The following is a 21,275-nucleotide window of genomic DNA, read 5'->3' as shown; positions in this document are numbered from 1 at the left end:
GGAAACAGATCGCTAATGATTCATTTAATTTTAATTGTGACAAACCATGTAACTATGACAAGTTTGTTTTTAACTAAATTTAGACTTTTATACATAAAATAAAAGTATTTCATCAAAATAAGACATGTTATGTAATTGAAGGATTGATATTCAATTTGAAAGTTCATCTTTCAATCTTAGTCATTGACGGATCAGGACAACTACGTGCATAATATAAGAATGGAGATACACGAAACTAGAACAAAATAGGAAAGTAATTCAATGTTAAATAAAAATAACAACTGAATGAAATGCATCAAATAATTATTAATAATAAAACAAGAACCAGTGTTTAATTTAGCAACTAAATCAATACTTTTTGTATGAAATATATATTTGAATGATTAATTTGACATCTAACTTTTACTTAAAAAATAGAAATAATAAGACTGGTTAATTAAGGGTCAACTAATGGGTCCAATAATATAAATTTTATCTCTTAACACTCACTTAGCTTGGATGTCATTTTTAACATACCAAATCATAGTTTTAACCTGTACAACTATTTTTCTAAGCAAAAGAAAGCAGAATGATCAGATCGAACGGTTAAAATTAACTCTTGTCGGTTCTATCCAAGGGATTGGACGCCTCGGGATTTCTCGAGTCATCTAATCCTGTGTGCGTGTCACACCTGCAACTCTCACCGAGTCACCATAGTCACAAGATTCGAGAATTATACTCAAATTATACTCAAATAATTTGTTTTTTTAATGATGCCGAACCAAACACCAAATTATCCGGTTGACCGAACTTTTACCAAATTAAACCCGAATAATTCGCGAATTTTACAAACTTTTCCCAAATTTTACGAATTATTCGCGAATTTTTCACATAACTTTTTTTTTTCTTTGCTCTTTTGTAAGATTGAGATCTCTGATCTAAAAAATTCTGAATCATTTCCGAATTATACCTGAATTACGAATTTTTTACCATGTCGAACCGTATCTGAATAATTCATTTATCACTATGATCACGAGATCTCAAAGATCTGCCGTGATATTGATAAATTAAAACCTAAGCTTAAATTTGTTGTTAATAGTTTTTGCTTCTCTGCTTTGTCTAGGATTATACAAGCCAGATGAGATGAGGAATGTCCGAATCTATTTAGCCTTAACTATATACACTCATTATAGAGTATGGCTAATATAACATGAGTGTCATTTCAGTCTATATAACATCAACTTCAAAACCTATCAAATTGAGTTCAAATGGTGAATCCAAACCGATCTACTTCATTAATTGTGTGTTTACATGTAAAATTTATAAGTTTTTGAGTTTATTTGGTATCAAGTCAAGCGGTCAAATGTTTGAGTTTTTAAGTTAATTTTAATACATTCATTTTTTTAATTTTTTTGCCGCTTGATTTGATACTAAAATAACTCCAAAATATAAAAAGTTTGCATGTAAATGCATAACTCATAAAGTAAATTGGTTTGAACAATTTGGATTCACCATTTGAACCCGATTTGATAGGTTTTGGAGTTAGTGTTATATAGACTGAAATGACACTGATGTTATATTAGTCATACTCCTCATTATAAGGATAAACAACCCTGTATGATTTTACCACTATCCGATCCGTTTGCACCCCTAGTTGGAAGTCAAGCTATTAACTTATTCATATCTACAAGAACTTTTTTTTGTTTCAAATTTGGAACCTACAACCTTTCAAACAAAAAACATTGGTTTTTTTTATTACTAGATCAGATCTTGATTTTTAACTGAAATAGTTTCTTACTCGTATGAAATTGCAAGTACAAAATGAGAACATAAAGCTGACTCCAGTGGTTTAAAAATATATTGGATATTGAAAGACATTAACCTTTGAACTATATTTGAAAAGAAAGAAAAGTGCATATTGCCTTATAAAATAATAACTAATCTTCCATTAAAGTCAGTGAATGAGACCATAAAATTAAACTTTCTATCCTCTTTATAGTATATTGAATTAATTAACAAAGGCGAAGAACAAATGGATTGCCTTCAATAATCACATTAATCATTCAATTTAAACGGCCCACAAAGCTACATATATTAAGGGCCCAGATTAATTCTAAATGCAACCCAGAAGAATAGGCCCATGAAAATTTATCCAAATCTGAAGTTCCTCAGTCAAAGGTCATAAATTAACAAAAAAATTGTTGCAAAAGATAAAAACTTTTGCTGGTTCAGAAGAACTACAGATCTGGTTCAGACCTTCATTGCCCCTCATTCACTTGGCTAATTACCAAGGCACCTCTCACTCTCAAATAGGCAGGGGTGGGCCCAGAGTAGAATAGGGGGGCAGCTGCCCCCCTTGGATTTCGAATTTTAGTGGTGACCTGTCAGTACTGATCGACTTTGCTTCCGTGGAAATATTTTTGCCCTTTGATTTGTAATTCGGATTAAATTTAGTGTTAAAATCAAAATAATTTTTTTAAATTATGATTAATAATTAGAATTATAAGTTAAAGCATCAGAAATTATAAGACATAGCATTGAAAAATATAAGTCAAAGTATTGTTTTTTCTATCGAGTATTCAATTAGTTAATTGGTTTAAATTCAATAAGTTATTTAAATTCGATTCGATATTTTTTTGCCCCCCTTGACGAAAATCCTGGGTCGCCCCTGCACATAGGTATACTGTATACAAATACATACCAGTACTTATTGTTACAGATCTGCATTAAGCGAGTTTTGGGTGAAACCAGAAGTAATGAAAACAGTGTTGGGGTACTATATTCAAATTATAAGTACAAAATTGCTAATTTGTTCAAGGTACCAGGGAAAATTTTGTCAAGATCTGAAATAAGTCATTGCTTCCAGTTCCAGATACTCCAGAAACCGCACATGGCACAATTAAAAAGGCCTTTTATTGTATCAGGGATTCAGGGGTAGTTGCAATGTAAATGCAAGAACATCTGTAATGGAGTGCCAGTCGAGTGTGTATCCCCTGAGATATCTCAACTTTTGTGTGACCGACGTGTACGGTGAATATTCGGGCATAGCCCGGGGGGCAGTATTATTTGTGCTTTGAGATTCGTACAGAACATGTTTGAACGGTTAAGATTTTCCAAAAAAACACTCAAAGTTTGTGATATCTTAGAGGATGAAGTCATCGTTCCTTCCAATGTAATTCTAATTACATGTAAAAGAATTTAGTTTCTAAATATCTGTTGTTCTCTCTCTCTCTATCTATCTCTTTATAGCGCACTTCCAAATCTCACCTGTCTGGAGCGGTACTGGTACAGGACTGCAAAAATGTACGGAGCGGTACTTCATAGTTGTGGCATTCATGGACTTCTTGTTTATTTTACAGTCCATTAATCTACGAAATAAATAATATGGTCTAGCTAGCCTGTCTGAAAAAATTGAAGATGGTTCAATTTTTGGTCTATAAAATTTCATCAAATAGTAACTCTTCAGTTCAATTTAAACAGATGACAGAATATGCTCATTTCGTTCAAAATCCTAACGAAATGAGCACATTCCGTCCTAAAAACTAACGGAATGAGAATATTTCGTTAGTATTTTGGATGAAAAAATTGTAGAGTGACCAATTTGAAACAAATGGAAAGTTGAGTGACTTAATTGAGATATATCAAAGTTGAGTGACTAATTCGTGACAAAGTACAAAGTTTAGTAACCTCGGAGGAAATTTAACCATAACTTTGGCAAAGCTTTCGATAAAGCTAGAGCCTAGATGAGTTAATGCTCACCAACGAATTGGTGAATTTAAATTTGAAAATTATCACATCAGCTTCAAATGATAAATTTGAACCATTACTCAGAAGTACATTTTTATCAACTTCTTGATTTTGTACAAAGCCCTCTTGAAAACTTAGAGTTTAGAGCCCTGCTCAATTATTTTGTACTTCCGTTTATTAGCGTTTATTTCTATAATAGAAAGTGGCACGGCACCTGTTTTCTTTAGAGAAACACAGTTTTAGATATATGCTTGAACAACTTCTATAATTATGTTTTAAAAGAAAAGTTGGCTAAAAGTGACTATAGTAAAGACATTTGTAGACTTAGGGCATAATCGCTTTAGTTGAAGAAAAGATTAGTTGCAAGGATTAGTTGAAGAAAAGATTGCAATGAGGTTCTTAAACTACTTGCATAAAAATTTGAAAATCATTCCATATGAAAATAAATTACCTCGATTTCAAATAAACTGCTTTGCTTTTCATTCATTCTCTGTGTTTTTTTTTTTTTTTTTTTTTTTTTTTTTTAGAAACTATGCCGCAGCCTAATATAAAATTTTAGTAAACAACAAAAAATGATGTCTGTACAGGTTATGGGAAAGAAGAGTATAGTATTAAGATGTCTTTATTGTTTTTCGTGCTCCAATCATCTCTTAACATGATTTTCTTATTAAAATGTACTTAAAGGCTAAATAATATATTATTTGAAAAAAAAATATCTTTTAGATAGGTTCAAAATTATTTTTTTCGGAAAATTATAAACCATAAAAAATGATTATGTATCTATCTAAAAAAATTGGATAAATTTCGCTGTAGATCACTAAACTTTGTTATTTGTCACGAATTAGTCACTCAAGTTTGATTTGTCCCTTTTGAGTCACTCAACTTTGTTATTTGTCCCAATCAAGTCCCTCTATTTTTTCCATCCAAAATTTAACGGAATATGCTAATTCCGTTAGTATTTTGAATGGAATATGCTCATTCCGTTAATATTTTGGATGGAATGAATATATTCCGTTAAAATTTTGGATGGAAAAGTATAGAGGGACTTGATTGGGACAAATAACAAAGTTTAGTGACTCAAAAGGGACAAATCAAACTTGAGTGACCAATTCATAACAAATAACAAAGTTTAGTGACCTACAGCAAAATTTACCCAAAAAAATTAGCCAAAAGTTTAAAAAAAATATAAATTTTACTCTTGAAGCACAATTTAATATGGAGATCAAGTTAGAAGGTCAAATTGATTATTTTTTTTGAGAAAAAATGTGGATCAAGTCCACATTTAATTTAATTAAGAAAGTTACAAAAGTTTTGTAACAGGATTACAAGAGTAAAAATAATACCCAAAACATTTGAGCAATAATTGAAAAAAGAACAGAATAGAAACGAAATAAGAAGTCTAAATTTTCTAAAATCCAAAACTAACTAGTTATTTCCAGTACTATCCTTCCTCCATGAAGCTTTGTATCTTTTAATTCTCCCCATTATGCCCCCCTTGCCCCTGCTGTACCAGTTATCTTTTAATCAAATCGATTATTTAGATTTTGAAAATAAAAATAAGAATGTTAGATGTGATTAGAGCATGAAAACAATAAGATGTATAAACCCTACTCGAAAAAGAATGCACAAGATGCAAGGATACAAAGATTACAACGTATGCCTGTTAATATAATCTCGAAGATGACATTGTACGTCATAGACCGTCTCTCTCTTAGAATAGAAATTCATCAAATTCGGTTTGATATCAGATCAAAGTCGTTTGATTCACATAAAGATCGTACAGACAATTTTAAGATTTTTGCAGATCAACTGCACACAAATCTTTACCTAAAAAGAGAATCTTTTACGATTAGTGGAACCAGACCATTCTTTTTATCTTGGCACAAATCTCAAAGTCAAATAGTACCAACTCTGAGCTAGCCCGAATCTCAAAGTAGCTAAGAGTAAATTTCAAACCATAAAGTGAGGGGAATATTTTACGATATCTGGGAGGATACGTGTCACATCAACCCCCCCCCACTCCCGTTCATTGGACCAAATGAGAGCCATCTGATCCGAAGATTCGTACAAATTAAGTACGCATGAATTTTGATGCGAATTAGACGTCATTCATTCGCACCACGCCTCACTCCCTCCTTCCATAAGCTCCATTATATGACAATGCATTGTCTGTCTTAATCAGAAATGGTGTCTCGTGCTTGGGAGTTTGTTGCTAATATAAGCCAAAAGGTATATGGGTTGGAAAGTGAGCGTAGCCGATGGGTATCAGACTCAATCAGCCAGATGACTGCTTTCTTTCGTTTGGTTCGCTTTATGATATGTATGCGCTTGATTATATAAATATTGATGTGGTGCGCATGTATTATGAAGCGAATCAGACAGAGGAGCGGGCATCAGACCAATCTAAGTCTGATATCCATCAAACGCGTCCCGCTTTCCCGTTTCGTTGGGAATTCACATCTTCTCCAATATCTTATAATGGAATCTTTTACAATTACTAGATCTGGACCGTTCTTTTTAACTTGGCACGAATCTCAAAGTCCAGTAATACTGCCCACCTATGGTGATCCGAATCTCAAACCGTAAAGTGAAGGTAATCCTCTGCAATACCTGAGAGGATACTAACTCTTTGGTTGGAGTGTATGGTAGGCTGGTAGCAAATCAGGCTCACCGCTGGATTTCGTATTTGTAAGCCCTTATGTTTTATTTAGATCGAAAGTCCATTTTTATTGTATAAAATGCCTCAGAACTCAAACAATATATTTTTAACTGCCAGTTAGTTTGGAAAAAGAAATGGATTATTCCTTATTCGTGATTGAAAATGAATTGTACGAACAAGAAAAACAAAACATCTTGTTGCCAGAAGGCCCAGAACAAAGGCAATTAGGAAAAGATAAAATAAAAAAAATCACAAGCCCTACTTACTGTGGCCCAATTTGTCTCAATCTTTAAAAGGATGGTGTTGATATTCTTAAAACAGAAACTGTCAAGAGCACCATTTAGTGAAATAGTAAAGCTGCAAGCCTGCAAGGGTGCAACCTATAATGCCCAAAAATAGTGCCGCATTCTTACAAACAGATATCAAATCAGTAGACCTCAAATGATTTTGGGACCTACCTATCTCTGGACAAGACATCAGGACCCCTCAATTTCTCTCTGTAATCATAGCACTAGCGACCAAATTCACAAGCCGACGACGAAAATTGAGCATCTTTTGCATTCAATGACCTGGAGTCTGTGTAGTCGTGTAGATCATAGGGAGTACTATTGAACTAATTTCGATCCGAAATCTTGACTCATGCACGGCCCTATTGCAAGCCAGTGAAGAATTTGGATTCTGATAAATGCAAGCCAGTGAAGAAATATTAATTTTTTGGTTTTAATATTTTCTGTTCAAATATGTTGTACAGCGCTAATCCTTTTGTCAGTATCAGTATCATCAGCTTTGGTTTGAGAATCGGCATCCAAGCATGAATCACTGATTTAGTCATTTGATACTATTCCAGACCCAACCTTCAGTCTCAGCTGGTCTAACAGATATCTGGTACGATGCTGGTAAAGTACTGGTACTGCTGAGAGGGCTTTGTAAAACCACTGTATTCCACCTGGTCTTTTTGGAATTCGTAGGGCTTTGTGAAACCACTGTATTCCACCTGGTCTTTTTGGAATTCGTATCTCCTGCATTAACTAAAAAAAGAATCTTTGAGTTAATGCATCTGAACCGTCCGATCAGGTTTAATATTCGAGTGAATTAAATTCACACTAATATTAAAGACCCTCTTATGTTTTAAACCGGAGCTGAATGGATTCCATTTACAATCGAACGGCCGACATGTATTAACTCAAAAGATGCTCTTTTAAGTTAATGCGGACTCATCTTGTTGGGCAACGTTCGAGAAATTGGTACATACGGTACAAGTAGATATTTTTCTTTTCTGATTTTTTTTTTCCTTTTGAGAAAATGAGACAAGATCACAGCCTCACAGGATCACAGGCACCTCCCCTAGCTTGTTGTATAACACATATAATGCATGCCTAGAGTTAAAGAGGCTTCAGCAAGTACTGTTGATCTTCTTCTTCTTCTATTTTTTTTTTAGTATCAGGGTGGAATCCGTATCCCTCAGGTTACCTGACTGAGTAGAATTGAATTGGACGGTCCGAAAATAGATTGGCACGCATCTTAAAGCACAAATAATCCCGACCAGCTGAGACTAAATCTGAGCCGTCCGTTTCAATTGTGTTGAGTCAGGTACCTGGGAGGATAGTATGTGTTTGTGTGTGGGGTGGGGTCACCTCCAATTCAGATGAAAGGAATCTTTCGTAACAGCATTCTTCTAGAGCTAAAAGCTTGATCAACAGCAATTCTTTTTCTGACTGACGCTGTTGTCATGGCGCAGGAAATACAAGATATTATTTTGATCTTACTCTGTGATCTCGCTGCTCTACATTCTCCAGTTAATTATTTTCAGTCGATCTATTTATCTATTATAGAGTTTGAATATTATTGCAATTTGGAAGTTCGATTACAGCTGTGTAATATTCTTTTCTTTGAGAAATTTAGATATTTATCCATCAAAAATTTCAAACTAGCTGTTCTCCCATCCAAACTGTTTTTTTTTTTTTTATAAAAGGCATTCATTCAAACTATGTTATTTTATAAATATCATCATTTCTTGATTTAATCAATTAAAAATATATATAAATTTTAGTATAAAAAAGAAAAGTAAAATGACGGTTTTGTCCTTACCTTGAAATATGTGTCACATATCCCTTTGCTGATTACTGATTGATTACTGATTCTCTCATTCCCCTCAACCATCTCTTCTGCTCCCCCACACCTCCCTTCTGCTGACTTGCCATAGAACTCTTAATATTTGTTTCTGAAATTAATTAAGTGCATGGTTCTTCTAAATGAACGGAAGGTTATAATGAATTATAAATTCTCTAGTAAATGTGGGACAAAAATGATGAAAGTATAATTATTTGTACTGCAAGTTATATATACTTGTCAAATTGGTTGATCGATGCACTAGTTCAGTTGTAGATCCATAGAAATGGGATTGCTGCCTAAGTAATTAGTAGGATTAAGATTGACATTAGAGAGTTGAATACCTATAATTAATTTCATTACTAAAATGTTTGTTACAGACTCAAAAATATTGGATTGCTTGTCTCCGTAATAATACTAGTTATGTTGTTGCTTGCTTTGTACCGTAATGAAATAGTTACATTAGTTTGGCATTGCATAAGAGAAGGGGCGGACTCAGCATGTAACGGAGGCCGCCCCCCTGGATTTTGAGTTTTAGTGTTGATCTATCAGTACTTATCGACTTTGCTCTCTCTAAAATTTTTTTTACTCATCTCTAAATGTTTGATTTGTAATTCGGGTTAAATTTAGTGTGAAAATAAAAATAAATTTCATGAATTATAATTGGTAATTAGAATTACAAGTTAAGGCATCATAAATTACAAGTCAAAACATTGGAAAATATAAAGTCAAAGTATTTTTTTTATTGAGTATTCAATTAATTGATGGGTTTAAATCCGATTAGCTATTTAAACCCAATTCAATATTTTTTTGCCTCCTCCCTGACGAAAATCCTAGATCTGCTCCTGCATAAGAGTTTCTTTTTTGGTAACTTTTACTAACCACTACCAATACAAATTACTTTTCTTAATTCAAATACTCTGGAAAATATAGATTAGAAAAGAAGAAAAAAAATATCAGGTTTCGTCCTTGTTTTCGTTCTTGCCTCGTCATTTGCTTTGTTAACTTTCTGCAAGTGAAGAGACTTCGATAATGGACACAGGTATAGGAAAACCATCAGAGAAGAAGGAACACACTACATCAAATTAACACATCATCGACGATTGTGGAGGAACAGGAGGATACGCGAGAGAGATGGATGGATCGATGGAACGAAGAAATTAGAAGAGAGCGAAAGTTACCAAATTGGAGGGAGGCTGATTGGCCCGATTTTTTTAAAAATACCCAAAAAAAAAAAAAAAATTATTAATAATAACCAGTTTTTTGAAAAAAATTTAAATATGCCCAAACCGTCTCAAAATTCGGCGGTCCTGAACGTTTATTCTGAACCACGGTCAGTTCGAGTTTTTTTCTTTTTTTTTTTTTTTTTTTTTTTGCAATTTTTTTTTTTTTTGGCAAATCAAATTTGCACCTCTGGTTAACATAGCAAAACACCTTCAAAAATCATGAAAATTGATCGACATGCATTCTTGACATCGTAGAACAGGACTGTGAAGTTTCATAGAAAATCTCCCAACAGGTCGTGAGATATCAGCTCTCAAAAATTGCCCGAACTGCTGAATATTTCATTATGAGCCCAATTTTGCACATCTACTTAACATAGCAAAACACCTTCAAAAATCGTAAAAATTGACCGACATGCAGTCTTGACATCGTAGAACAGGACTGTGAAGTTTCATAGAAAATCTCCGAACAGGTCGTGAGATATCAGCTCTCAATAATTGCCCGAACTGCTGAATATTTCATTATGAGTCCAATTTTGCACATCTGCTTAACATAGCAAAACACCTTCAAAATCGTGAAAATTGACCGACATGCAGTCTTGACATCGTAGAACAGGACTGTGAAGTTTCATAGAAAATCTCCCAACAGGTCGTGAGATATCAGCTCTCAATAATTGCCCGAACTGCTGAATATTTCATTATGAGCCCAATTTTGCACATCTGGTTAAAATTTGGGCTCTCAATACCGGCTCTCAATTCGTGAGATATCAGCTCTCAACATTTCATTATGATCCCAAGTTTCATGCTGAATATTTCATTCTGAGCCCTAATTTGGGATCAGAATGAAATATTTAGCAGTTCGGGCAATTATTGAGAGCTGATATCTCACGATCTGTTCGGAGATTTTCTATGAAACTTCACAGTCCTGTTCTACGATGTCAAGACTACATGTCGGTCAATTTTCACGATTTTTGAAGGTGTTTTGCTATGTTAAGCAGATGTGCAAAATTTGGATCAGAATGAAATATTCAGCAGTTCGGTCAATTATTAAGAGTTGATATCTCACGACCGGTTCGGAGATTTTCTATGAAACTTCACAGTCCTGTTCTACGATGTCAAGACTACATGTCGGTCAATTTTCACGATTTTTGAAGGTGTTTTGCTATGTTAAGCAGATGTGCAAAATTGGGCTCATAATGAAATATTCAGCAGTTCGGTCAATTATTGAGAGCTGATATCTCACGACCTGTTCAGAGATTTTCTATGAAACTTCACAGTCCTGTTCTACGATGTCAAGACTGCATGTCGGTCAATTTTCACGATTTTTGAAAGTGTTTTGCTATGTTAAGCAGATGTGCAAAATTGGGCTCCTAATGAAATATTCAGCAGTTCGGGCAATTTTTGAGAGCTGATATCTCACGACCTGTTCGGTGATTTTCTATGAAATTTCACAGTCCTGTTCTACGATGTCAAGACTACATGTCAGTCAATTTTCACGATTTTTGAAGGTGTTTTGCTATGTTAACCAGAGGTGCAAATTTGGGCTCATAATGAAATATTCAGCAGTTCGGGCAATTTTTGAGAGCTGATATCTCACGACCTGTTCGGAGATTTTCTATGAAACTTCACAGTCCTGTTCTACGATGTCAAGACTATATGTCGGTCAATTTTCACGATTTTTGAAGGTGTTTTTCTATGTTAACCAGAGGTGCAAATTTGATTTGCCAAAAAAAAAAAATTTGGGTTCGGACTGCCGATAAATTCGGTGGTTTTGACCCCCAAAAAAAAAAAAAAAAAAAAAAACTCGGACTGACCGTGGTTCGGAATAAACGTTCAGGACCGCCGAATTTTGAGGCGGTTTGGGCATTTTTAAATTTTTTTCAAAAAACTGGTTATTATTAATAATTTATTTATTTTTTTGGGTATTTTTAAAAAAATCGGCTGATTGGCTGATGAATTTACTATCTACCTGCCTACCTGGTGCCTGTGTGCCTAGATTATGCCATAACCTTTTGGTGCCTATGTGCACAGAACTTGTCGTTGTTGACTAGGTGTCTGGTGGATTGACCTTTACATTTATTTTGTTAGATGTAAGATAGTAAGATACTATATATGTTTTATGGCAATGAAACGGACATATGCCTTTTTACAAAAAAAAAAAAAAAAAACAAAAAAAAAAAAAAAAAAAAAAAAAAAAAAAAAAAAAAAAAATGGCTGATGAATCGATCAGTCAGGTAATTCGGGCAGACAAATACTGAAAGAGTGTACAAATGTACAATTGAGTGCAGAAGGTCAGTGAGGGGAAAGGGAAGGATAAAATTGTCATTTATTTTTATATTAATTTTTTAATTAATTAAATATAGAAGTTCGGGAGATTAATAAAATAGATTAGTTTAAATGGGGAAATAAGAGTAGGATTACAGTGTTTCTAAGTTCATCAAGTTTCTTTGTGAACCCAATTCTAAAATTTATTGGATTAATTTCAAATGACGAATTCAAACTGTTGAAATCCTTCTACTTTACGAGTGATGCGTCTCCATGTAAAAAAATTTAAGTTTCAAATTAATTTAGTATAAAATTAAGTGGTCAATATTAGAAGGTTTATAAATTAATTTTAATGCATTTATTTTTTGGACGTCTTTTGACCACTTGACTCTATACAAAATTAATTTTAAATTTTAAATATTTTGCATGTGAACACATCACTCATAAGGTAAAAAGATTTCAACATTTTGGATTCGTCATTTGAAATCAATTTAATAAATTTTAAAGTTGAGTTCGTATAGAAACTTGATGAACTTAGAAACACCTTAGTTTTACACGGAAAATAACTAATATAAAAGTTTTGATGGGTAAATATCTAAATCATGAACTTATGATATGATGGGTATATATCTAAATTTGGTTTTTCTTTTTTTTAGCAATTATATTGTTGCATTAAGTTTTAAAAATTATATTAATTACTAATTTAATTATTATTTCCCACAACTTTGACTTTGTCAAAATATTTGACTGGTCAACTTGAGTTTTTTTTTTTAAAAGTGAGATTTTTTTTACCGATTTCATTACAAATCAAATTGTTTTCTTGTTGCTGGCTCCAAAAATCTGGAGCAAGAACAATTACAAAAACTGAAACATGCCAGTAAAAAGCAAAAGGCAGTAAAACAAAGCGTACAACGGGAGAATACTATCAACAATCCAAATACAGACTAACAAATTAAACCAAACATAGTCTAAAACATCACCAAAACTCCAAAGTTGAACCGGTGCTAATTAAAAGATTTAAGGGTCATAGAGCCGTTGTTTCTCGTTGGTTTAATTAATACATAAACGTTACGTCCCTTGTCGCAACCATTCTAATGGAAGAAATTCGAGACATTTGCTTGAAGTCAAAACACCCGAATTTATTTATCAATTATTTTTATTCAAATGAGTTATATAAATTGCTTGATATATTTATTAGAAATTTGTTTATCAAAATTTCTGATTTAATGAAGGGTCTCATTAATAAATATCGGAAAGTATATATTCCAGCACCTTTTATTTCAAATATATATAATTTTTTTTTTTTTTTTGAAGAGTGGCAATGTAATATTTTGAAATTTTCATGGGTACACATGGGAGTTGTTGAAGTAGGTGGGAAGAAATGTCAACTTTCAATTTCTTCTTTCCAAACATATATACTGTACAACCGACCGACTAGACATTTTGGTTCCCACTTGATTGGTCTCCCAATTGGGTAGTCTAACTCTAACGTGACCCTTATTTTAATCCCATCTCTGGGTTCCCACTTTATTATTTACTTCTTTTCTCCCCTCAAATTTGAACAGAAACAATAATGATAAGCTGTCAAAATTGGAAATTAGATGGTTTAGGATAAATAAAATCAGAAGATGAGAGTTGCTGAGTACTCAAAATATACTGTTTTGTTCTCTGAGCCGAGACGGACCAGAATATGATCTCTATATAATTTCTTATGTTTGTTCTTAATAAGTGTGTTGCTCATATAATAGAGTAATTCTAGCGCATCCAAATTTTCACATCAATCCTAATTTAGCTTATATATTCATAATAACAATAGTTAACTTTTTAAAAATGAAATTAATTTCTTATTGGAGTACTAAATCGAGTAGCTGTTATATAAGGAAAATTATATTAATAATTTTTGTTTTATCATATAATATATTAAGTACAATTTATTTTTCTCCAACCAAAATATTATCTATTTCTATAAAAAAAGGTAAGTTACTAAATATATCAAAATTGATATTGTATTTATAAATGGTAAGATAAAATACATAAAAAAAATTGAATTTGCTTCAGAATTAATATATCCATTAATATAATTGCATAGTTTGCAATCACAGGAATAGCAGAGGATGTGTGAACTCTTCTTTGCATGCCCCATTTCCTCTCAATTAATACAAGAAAAGAAACTTCTTTCCAAAGGCACTTATCTTACCACCTCCTCTCACTTCCATAGAGTCAAAGATCCCTGACACTTAGCACTCCTATTCCACATCTCTCTTGTCTCTACGCATGAATAAATTTTCTTCAATCTTGATATCATATCCATCTTCTCTTCCACCTTAAAAATCAAGCTATCATATAACTACCACTGGTACCATAACCTTTCCACAGTTTCATCTCTATTATATCTCTACAACATGGAGCATGCACAGCTATCACCATCCGAACCTACATTTACATCCTCACCACCTTCTTCAAGCACAAGCGTTCTAGTTTTAGCGCTCTCAATTCTTGGCATACTAACCATCTCGCTCCTCTTGTTCGTTTACTACCTCTTCATCACCAAGTGTTTCCACCTCTCATGGCACCGGTCTGGTACCGGTACGGTCTCACGAAGGCAACGCCGGAACGACCGGCATGATTACCCTGTATTTTATTCAACCGCCATCACCGACCGTGGCCTGAACGAACCCACTATACGATCGATTCCGACCATTTGTTATAAAAAGGGAGGTCATGATATTACAAAGTTGTCTTTTCATGAATGTGCTGTTTGTATAAATGAATTCCAAGAAGGAGAGATAATTAGGTTATTGCCAAATTGCTTCCATGTATTTCATTTGGATTGTATTGATGTATGGCTTCAATCCAATGCCAATTGCCCCTTATGTAGGTCCCCCATCACAGCTTGTCCAATGGCATTGGCCAATTTGGTGGGCTCCACAAATCAGGAGGATGCCAATGGGAATAATAATGACATAGTTGTTCAAGTCAGAGATGATGAATTACATGTAAGTGGTTTTCAAGCAAGAGGTAGCATGGGTGATGAATGCATTGACATGAGGAGAGAAGAAAAGGATTTGGGTGTGGTGCCAATGAGGAGGTCTTTCTCCATGGATTCTTCAAATGATAGGCAACTGTACTTGGCTCTGCAAAAGATAATGCATGAAAGTGCACTTGCATGTCGAGAAGTTGCAGTTGAGGGGAGTAGCAGCAGTAGTAGCAATGGCGTGACACAAAAGCTCAGACGTGGGTTTTTCTCATTTAATCAGAATAGGTGTTCCAGAAGCGCAGTTTTGCCTATTTAGAATTTGAAACTTGTTGTAAATAAATACTGTGAAATTGCCTGATATTATTTGATGTCAGTTCTTTCTTTTCTAGTTTTATTTTGTATTCTTTTTGGTGAAAGTTTTCCTCTTGTTATATTTTTTTTTTTTCCGATTTTTAGGTGGTGTTGTATAGTAAGTAAAAATATGTAGTGAAATTAAATTTAGTAAATGATTTTTATAAATTTTTCATGTTTCATTTATTGTACTAATTTTTTGAAGGAAAAAAATGATTTCATTTGTAAGAGAAAATCGAGTAAAAAAACGTTTGTATTTTTAGATTCGCAAAATTTTACTACAGATCATCGGAAATATAAACGAGAATGATCAAAGGAAAAAAAAAATGGATAAAATGAATGTTTACTTTTTTGGCTTGACAAAAAAAAACTAGTTAGAGTAAAAATTATTCAGATTTAGAATTTTAGATACTCGTAGATAGAGATTTAAAAATATTTCAGTACTATTGTAAATATTACAAACATAATTTTAAATATTTGAATATGAGGACTGAAAATGAAAATTAGACATTAAGTACTTAAAAAACGCGCTCAAAGATTTATTTGAGGTCAATTATAAGACTATTAAATCATATTATTCACGTGTATGTAAAGAAACAAAAATCGGCTGCATGCTTTCCTTTGTTTTCAAGTCTGATTTAGAAATGACAAGTTCAGACGAATTTATTTTGAAATACGCAGAAAGTTCTCTTTTAAAAGCTGGGTACAAAAACCGTTTGCGGCACAACAAAAAATTAATGTTGGATTATAAATAAATAAAAAAGTTGGATTGCAAAAACAAATAAATATATAAATATATCTTTTAAAAGGCAACTTAATTACTGTTGCTCGGTCACCAGTCAACCTTTGTACAGTGTGTGTTTTCCTGATTGATATTTTGATATAACAAATTTCAAGCTCCATGCACATACGAAATAATTGCACAAAATATTAATTGTATAATGCTTTCCAGGGAAAGCCAAAGGCCCCTCTAAATTGACTAATTGAGATAACAAATCCACAATGACAGCAAAGTGTGTTATCAACAGTTCTTAAATAAATTGCAAAAGGACCTATACATCGTATCCGAATTGCAAAGAATAATGCCTTACAGTTAGTGAGCTTTTTAAAACGCTAAGGTTATGTTCGGCTGCGTTACTGTTTCTGTGGGATAAAAAAAATTTAGAACTGAAATTTTTTTCCCTACGAGAACAGTACTTTTCAGTTCACTTTCTGTGCCCATGTTCATTCCCAATTGGAGGCCGAATAGGCCCTAAGAGTCTGTTCGGCGAAACACTGTGCGTATGAGAAAAAAAAATTACTCTGAGTTCATTTTTTTTTCTCCACGAGCACAGTGTTTCAACAACTCAATTTTTTAAATCCCGTTCTCATTCTCATTCCCATCTTAATATCGAACAGGCCCTAAAACTAAAAGAAAATCAAGACACATTTTGTTAGTGTAATAATTTAGAAGTCAATAATACGATAATTTATCATAAAGCTTTGTTCATGAATTGGATGATTTATATATCATTTTGTTGCCTTGAGTATTATTTAATTTATGGATCATTTCGAGTTCATGACTGGAATTGTGAAACTCCATAATATAGATGATATATACTCTTAAAAGGTCACTGACCAAGGTAATTAGCAGGAACACTAATTACCGCGATAAGGTTAGTATGTGGATTAAAAGATGGTTAAGTTTTACAAACCACCTGACACGAGATGTCATTTTAATCACATAGATACATGTTCTAAGAACATGGTATTTGACAGACCCCGAATGAAACATTAAATAGAATTGTGTTCGTGTCATTTATGTTTTCATTCAGTGTCACGTTCTACCGTATGAGGTATTTATCGTTCCCACTGAGAAATATGTATGTGTGATTGTTATCCACCGCTGTCCGTAAAAAGCAGTTATAACGGTAGCTTTTCCATATGTATAGCTTAGCTGAGGAAGTGATAGTTTACCAAGAATACTATTTGTCCCTCGTATCTCTATACGAGCTATAGCATCACTGGGCCCCTTGGTAGAGTTAGATTATCTGCTAGCGGTATAATTACAAGAGTAATTATATTTGATAATCTGCTCAAGATCAAGAAAAGATTCAGTTAGCAAGGATGACACACATCTACCTTGAAACTGATCTGATAGCTATGAGACAGAAGAACAGACACAAGTAAATTGTTTACTGGATCGTGATATTGTACAGTACAGCATCATCTGTGTAATTGGATGGTCATGATGTGTTGCCAGATGCCACCCATGATTATAGAAGTTAAAACAGTTTTAACTCTATTTACCAACATAACACAGATCCTATTGGGTCACACCATATAGGAGTTAATCGGAGAATCTTATTGTGATTGATTATAAATTGGTTATGATCAATAGTAAGATGGTTATAATTAATTATACGTGTTATAATTAAATTATAAATGTTATGTAAAAATAACAAGCAAAAACATTGGTTAATTTATAAACGTGTGTGACACGTTGTATAAAAGTTAACCGGTTAATTTATAAATGTGCATGACACGTTGTATAAATTACCGAAACAACAACCGCAAGAAAAATATATATAATTGTTCAGAATAATTATACGAATATTATTTGTATTCGGGCCGAGGGCATTCGGATCTTTTCAGATTCGTCTTATCCGCATGACATGTCATCGATCCTATCCAGATGACACGTCATCGATACCGAAACAAACAACCGCAGAAAAATATATATAATTGTTCAGAATAATTATACAAACATTATTTGTGTTCGGGCCGAGGGCATTCGGGTCTTTTCAGATTCGTGCTTATCCGCATGACATGTCATCGATCCTATCCAGATGACACGTCATCGATCTTATCCACATGACATGTCATCTTTATCCATTCAATGACATATCTTGTAAATAGGCATAAGTTGAGGGGTATTTCGGTCTTTTGCGAACCTCCTCAAAAGCCTATAAATAGAGGGGTGCATGTAGAGAGAAAAATCACTAATTCACTTGTATCGTTTCGTGCAGAATCGAATCGGTATTTTCTCTCTTTCTCGGTTTCTCTCCCAAATAGTGTTTCGGTTGAGAAAAGAAAGTTATACGTAGTTGACGTATAATCTTGCGGGTTGTTGTGGAGAATATTTACGGGATCGATGAATAGAGTTTTACCGAATTTAGCGGTATGTCAGTTTTGCATATTGATGAAACTGAGCAACCGAAAATTCGTGTTTACGGATTTTCGTCTTTTCCCTGTGAATAGTGTTTTTGCAGAATTCCGCGGTTTACGGTATTTCTGGCAGAAGAAATAAACCGCTCTCCGGTTAGTCCTGGTGGATAACCGATAGAGGTATCACATGTGTGATACTTCGAGTCGATTCCTTCCCTGGTGAGGCTCTACTCGCTCGGTCTGCATTCCAACTGTGATTTGGAAACAAGGTATAAATATGTTATATTAATCTATTTAATTGGTAAGTAGATTAAAGTTTTAGAAATCAATCATGGAGTAGATCTGTAAAAGGATTAAATTGGATTTTGATGCCAAAGGAATACTGAAGGTGGACCGCCTTGGAAAGTTTCCTGACATACCCCGTTTAATCCTGAGCTTAAGTTGGCCGTAGAAATTTTTGTTCTACGGTCATTCCGCACCTTAAGCCTAAACGGGTTTTGGTTAGCAGCGCTAAAAACCCCAACAGTGGTATCAGAGCACAAGGCTCTCCCGCTGATTGATTTTCTAAAAGTTATAACTTATGCAAATTAGGTGCATATACCGCATATCAGTTTAATTCTTACATTTGCAGCTTAAGTCCAAAACCGATTAGAAATGAGATTTTCTTGGATCGGTTCTACCGACTAAGAAAGTTAAATTAGATTTAAGCTTTCTTTATGCTTTCTTATGAAATGTAAACTTTTACATTTCTTGGATCGGTTTTCCGACCGAGAAAGATAAAATAGGATTTTATGCTTTCTTTATGTTTTCGTTTTCAAAACTTTCAACTGCGTTTGAGTATATCTAAGAATGTGATGAAGCAATAAAGTACCCAAGTAAGAACTGCTAATCTCCACCCGTGAACGACAAGGTTAATGACAAGAAAAGTCTCGACTTTTCGTCTAACCCTCGTTTACGTGTCCTGATAGCTGGCCCAAAGGGGACTTTGTCACGTTACCAAATTACTCTATGCTTTTGAAATGGCAAAATTTAGTGTAAGTTTTTGCCTTTTCGAAAACCTTCGGATAAGTAAAGTTCATCGAAGAATGTGATGAAGCAATAAAGTACCTGAGTAAGAGCTGTCATTTCCACACAAGAAAGAGATGGTTCTGTCTAGGAAAGATTGAGTCTAAGCGGTCCTCGTGACCCCAATCTTTCCTGGGAGCCCCTTTCACGTGTCCTAATGACTGGCCCAAAAGGAACTTTGTCACGTTACCAAATTGCTTTATGGACCGAAAAGAATATCTGATTTTAAAACATATAAATTGTTTATGTGCTTTAAATGGTATAAATAAGAACTGAGCATAGCTGCAAAATAAAGAATTGGTAACTGATAGATTATATACCCGACTTGGTCCCGTATATAAGTAAATTAGATTTACAGCTTAGAGTAAATTAGATTTACTGCTTTAAAATGAAAATGGGTAAAACTAGATTTACCGTCTTTCCAAGGAACCGTGAAAGAAAATTTTCTTTGAAGAAAAATACGAATGTGGGATCACATTTGGCATTGTTTTCTTTCTGACTTCCTTTTCACGACTGCTTGCTGAAGCATATGAAAAAGGTATTTTAAGAAAATATAAATGAGATCATATTCACTATTCTTTCTGTCTGACTTCCTTTCCACGACTGCTTACTGAAGCATATGAAAGAGGTCTTTGAGGAAGATAGAAATTGAATCACAATCGGTATTTTTCTGACAAGCAACTTTCACGTGTCCGTAACGCTGACCAAGGTCAACATTACGAACTGAAAGAAATATACGTGACTCGGTCACATATATAGGTAAATCAGATTTGCTGCTATCATATAAAAACGTATATATTAGATTTACCGTTTTTATAAGAAACCATATAAACTACCTCTACAAGATAGACGGTAGCTAAAGTCGGTTACAAGAACTGACTGCTTAACAAAGCTAAGCGTATCAAAGAGGTACTGATAAGAACATAAACTAATGGAGATCACATTTCGTATTCAAGACTTCCTTTCCACGACTGCTTAATGAAGCATATGAAAGAGGTGTAGGGTTTTCGGATACCACTTTTGGGGTTTCGCGGTAACCAAAATCCGTTTAGGCTTAAGCTGCGGAAAGAATGTAAAACAAAAATTTTTACTTCTAACTCAAGCCGTGAATTAAAAGGGATATGCCGGAAAGACCAAATCAGAGTTCCTTCTGAAGTCTTTCATTGCAAGGACCCTTTTAATCCTTTTTACATATCTACTCCATGATTGATTTCTAAAACTTTAATCTACTTACAAATTAAATAGATTAATATAACATGTTTATACCTTGTTTCCAAATCACAGTTGGAATGCAGACCGAGCGAGTAGAGCCTCACCAGGGAAGGAATCGACTCGGAGTATCACACGTGTGATACCTCTATCGGTTATCCACCAGGACTAACCGGAGAGCGGTTTATTTCTTCTGCCAGAAATACCGTAAACCGCGGAATTCTGCAAAAACACTATTCACGGGAATAAGACGAAAACCCGTAAACACGAATTTTCGGTTGCTCAGTTTCATCAATATGCAAAACTGACATACCGCGAAATTCGGTAAAACACTATTCATCAATCCCGTAAATATTCTCCACAACAACCCGCAAGATTATACGTCAACTACGTATAACTTTCTTTTCTCAACCGAAACACTATTTGGGAGAGAAACCGAGAAAGAGAGAAAATACCGATTCGTTTCTGCACGAAAAGATACATGTGAATGTGCATATATATATATGTGAATATATATGTTTATATGTGAATATATCTTTCTCTC

At 33.8% G+C, this 21,275-nt stretch overlaps 1 protein-coding gene across 1 annotated transcript; it reads left to right on the top strand.

Moving 5' to 3' along the window:
- The first annotated feature begins 14,384 nt into the window (after positions 1–14,384).
- Positions 14,385–15,275, top strand: LOC144543953 (RING-H2 finger protein ATL1-like). The gene has a single exon (XM_078292399.1). The coding sequence runs from the start codon at positions 14,385–14,387 to the stop codon at positions 15,273–15,275; it is 891 nt and encodes a 296-aa protein (XP_078148525.1).
- Positions 15,276–21,275: the final 6,000 nt, after the last annotated feature.

This window comes from Carex rostrata, chromosome 25 (genome assembly GCF_964058835.1).
Source record: "Carex rostrata chromosome 25, lpCarRost1.2, whole genome shotgun sequence".
NCBI lineage: Eukaryota > Viridiplantae > Streptophyta > Magnoliopsida > Poales > Cyperaceae > Carex > Carex rostrata.
The sequence above is the reverse complement of the archived record's forward strand: the minus strand, read 5'-3'. Positions and strand labels throughout refer to the sequence as shown.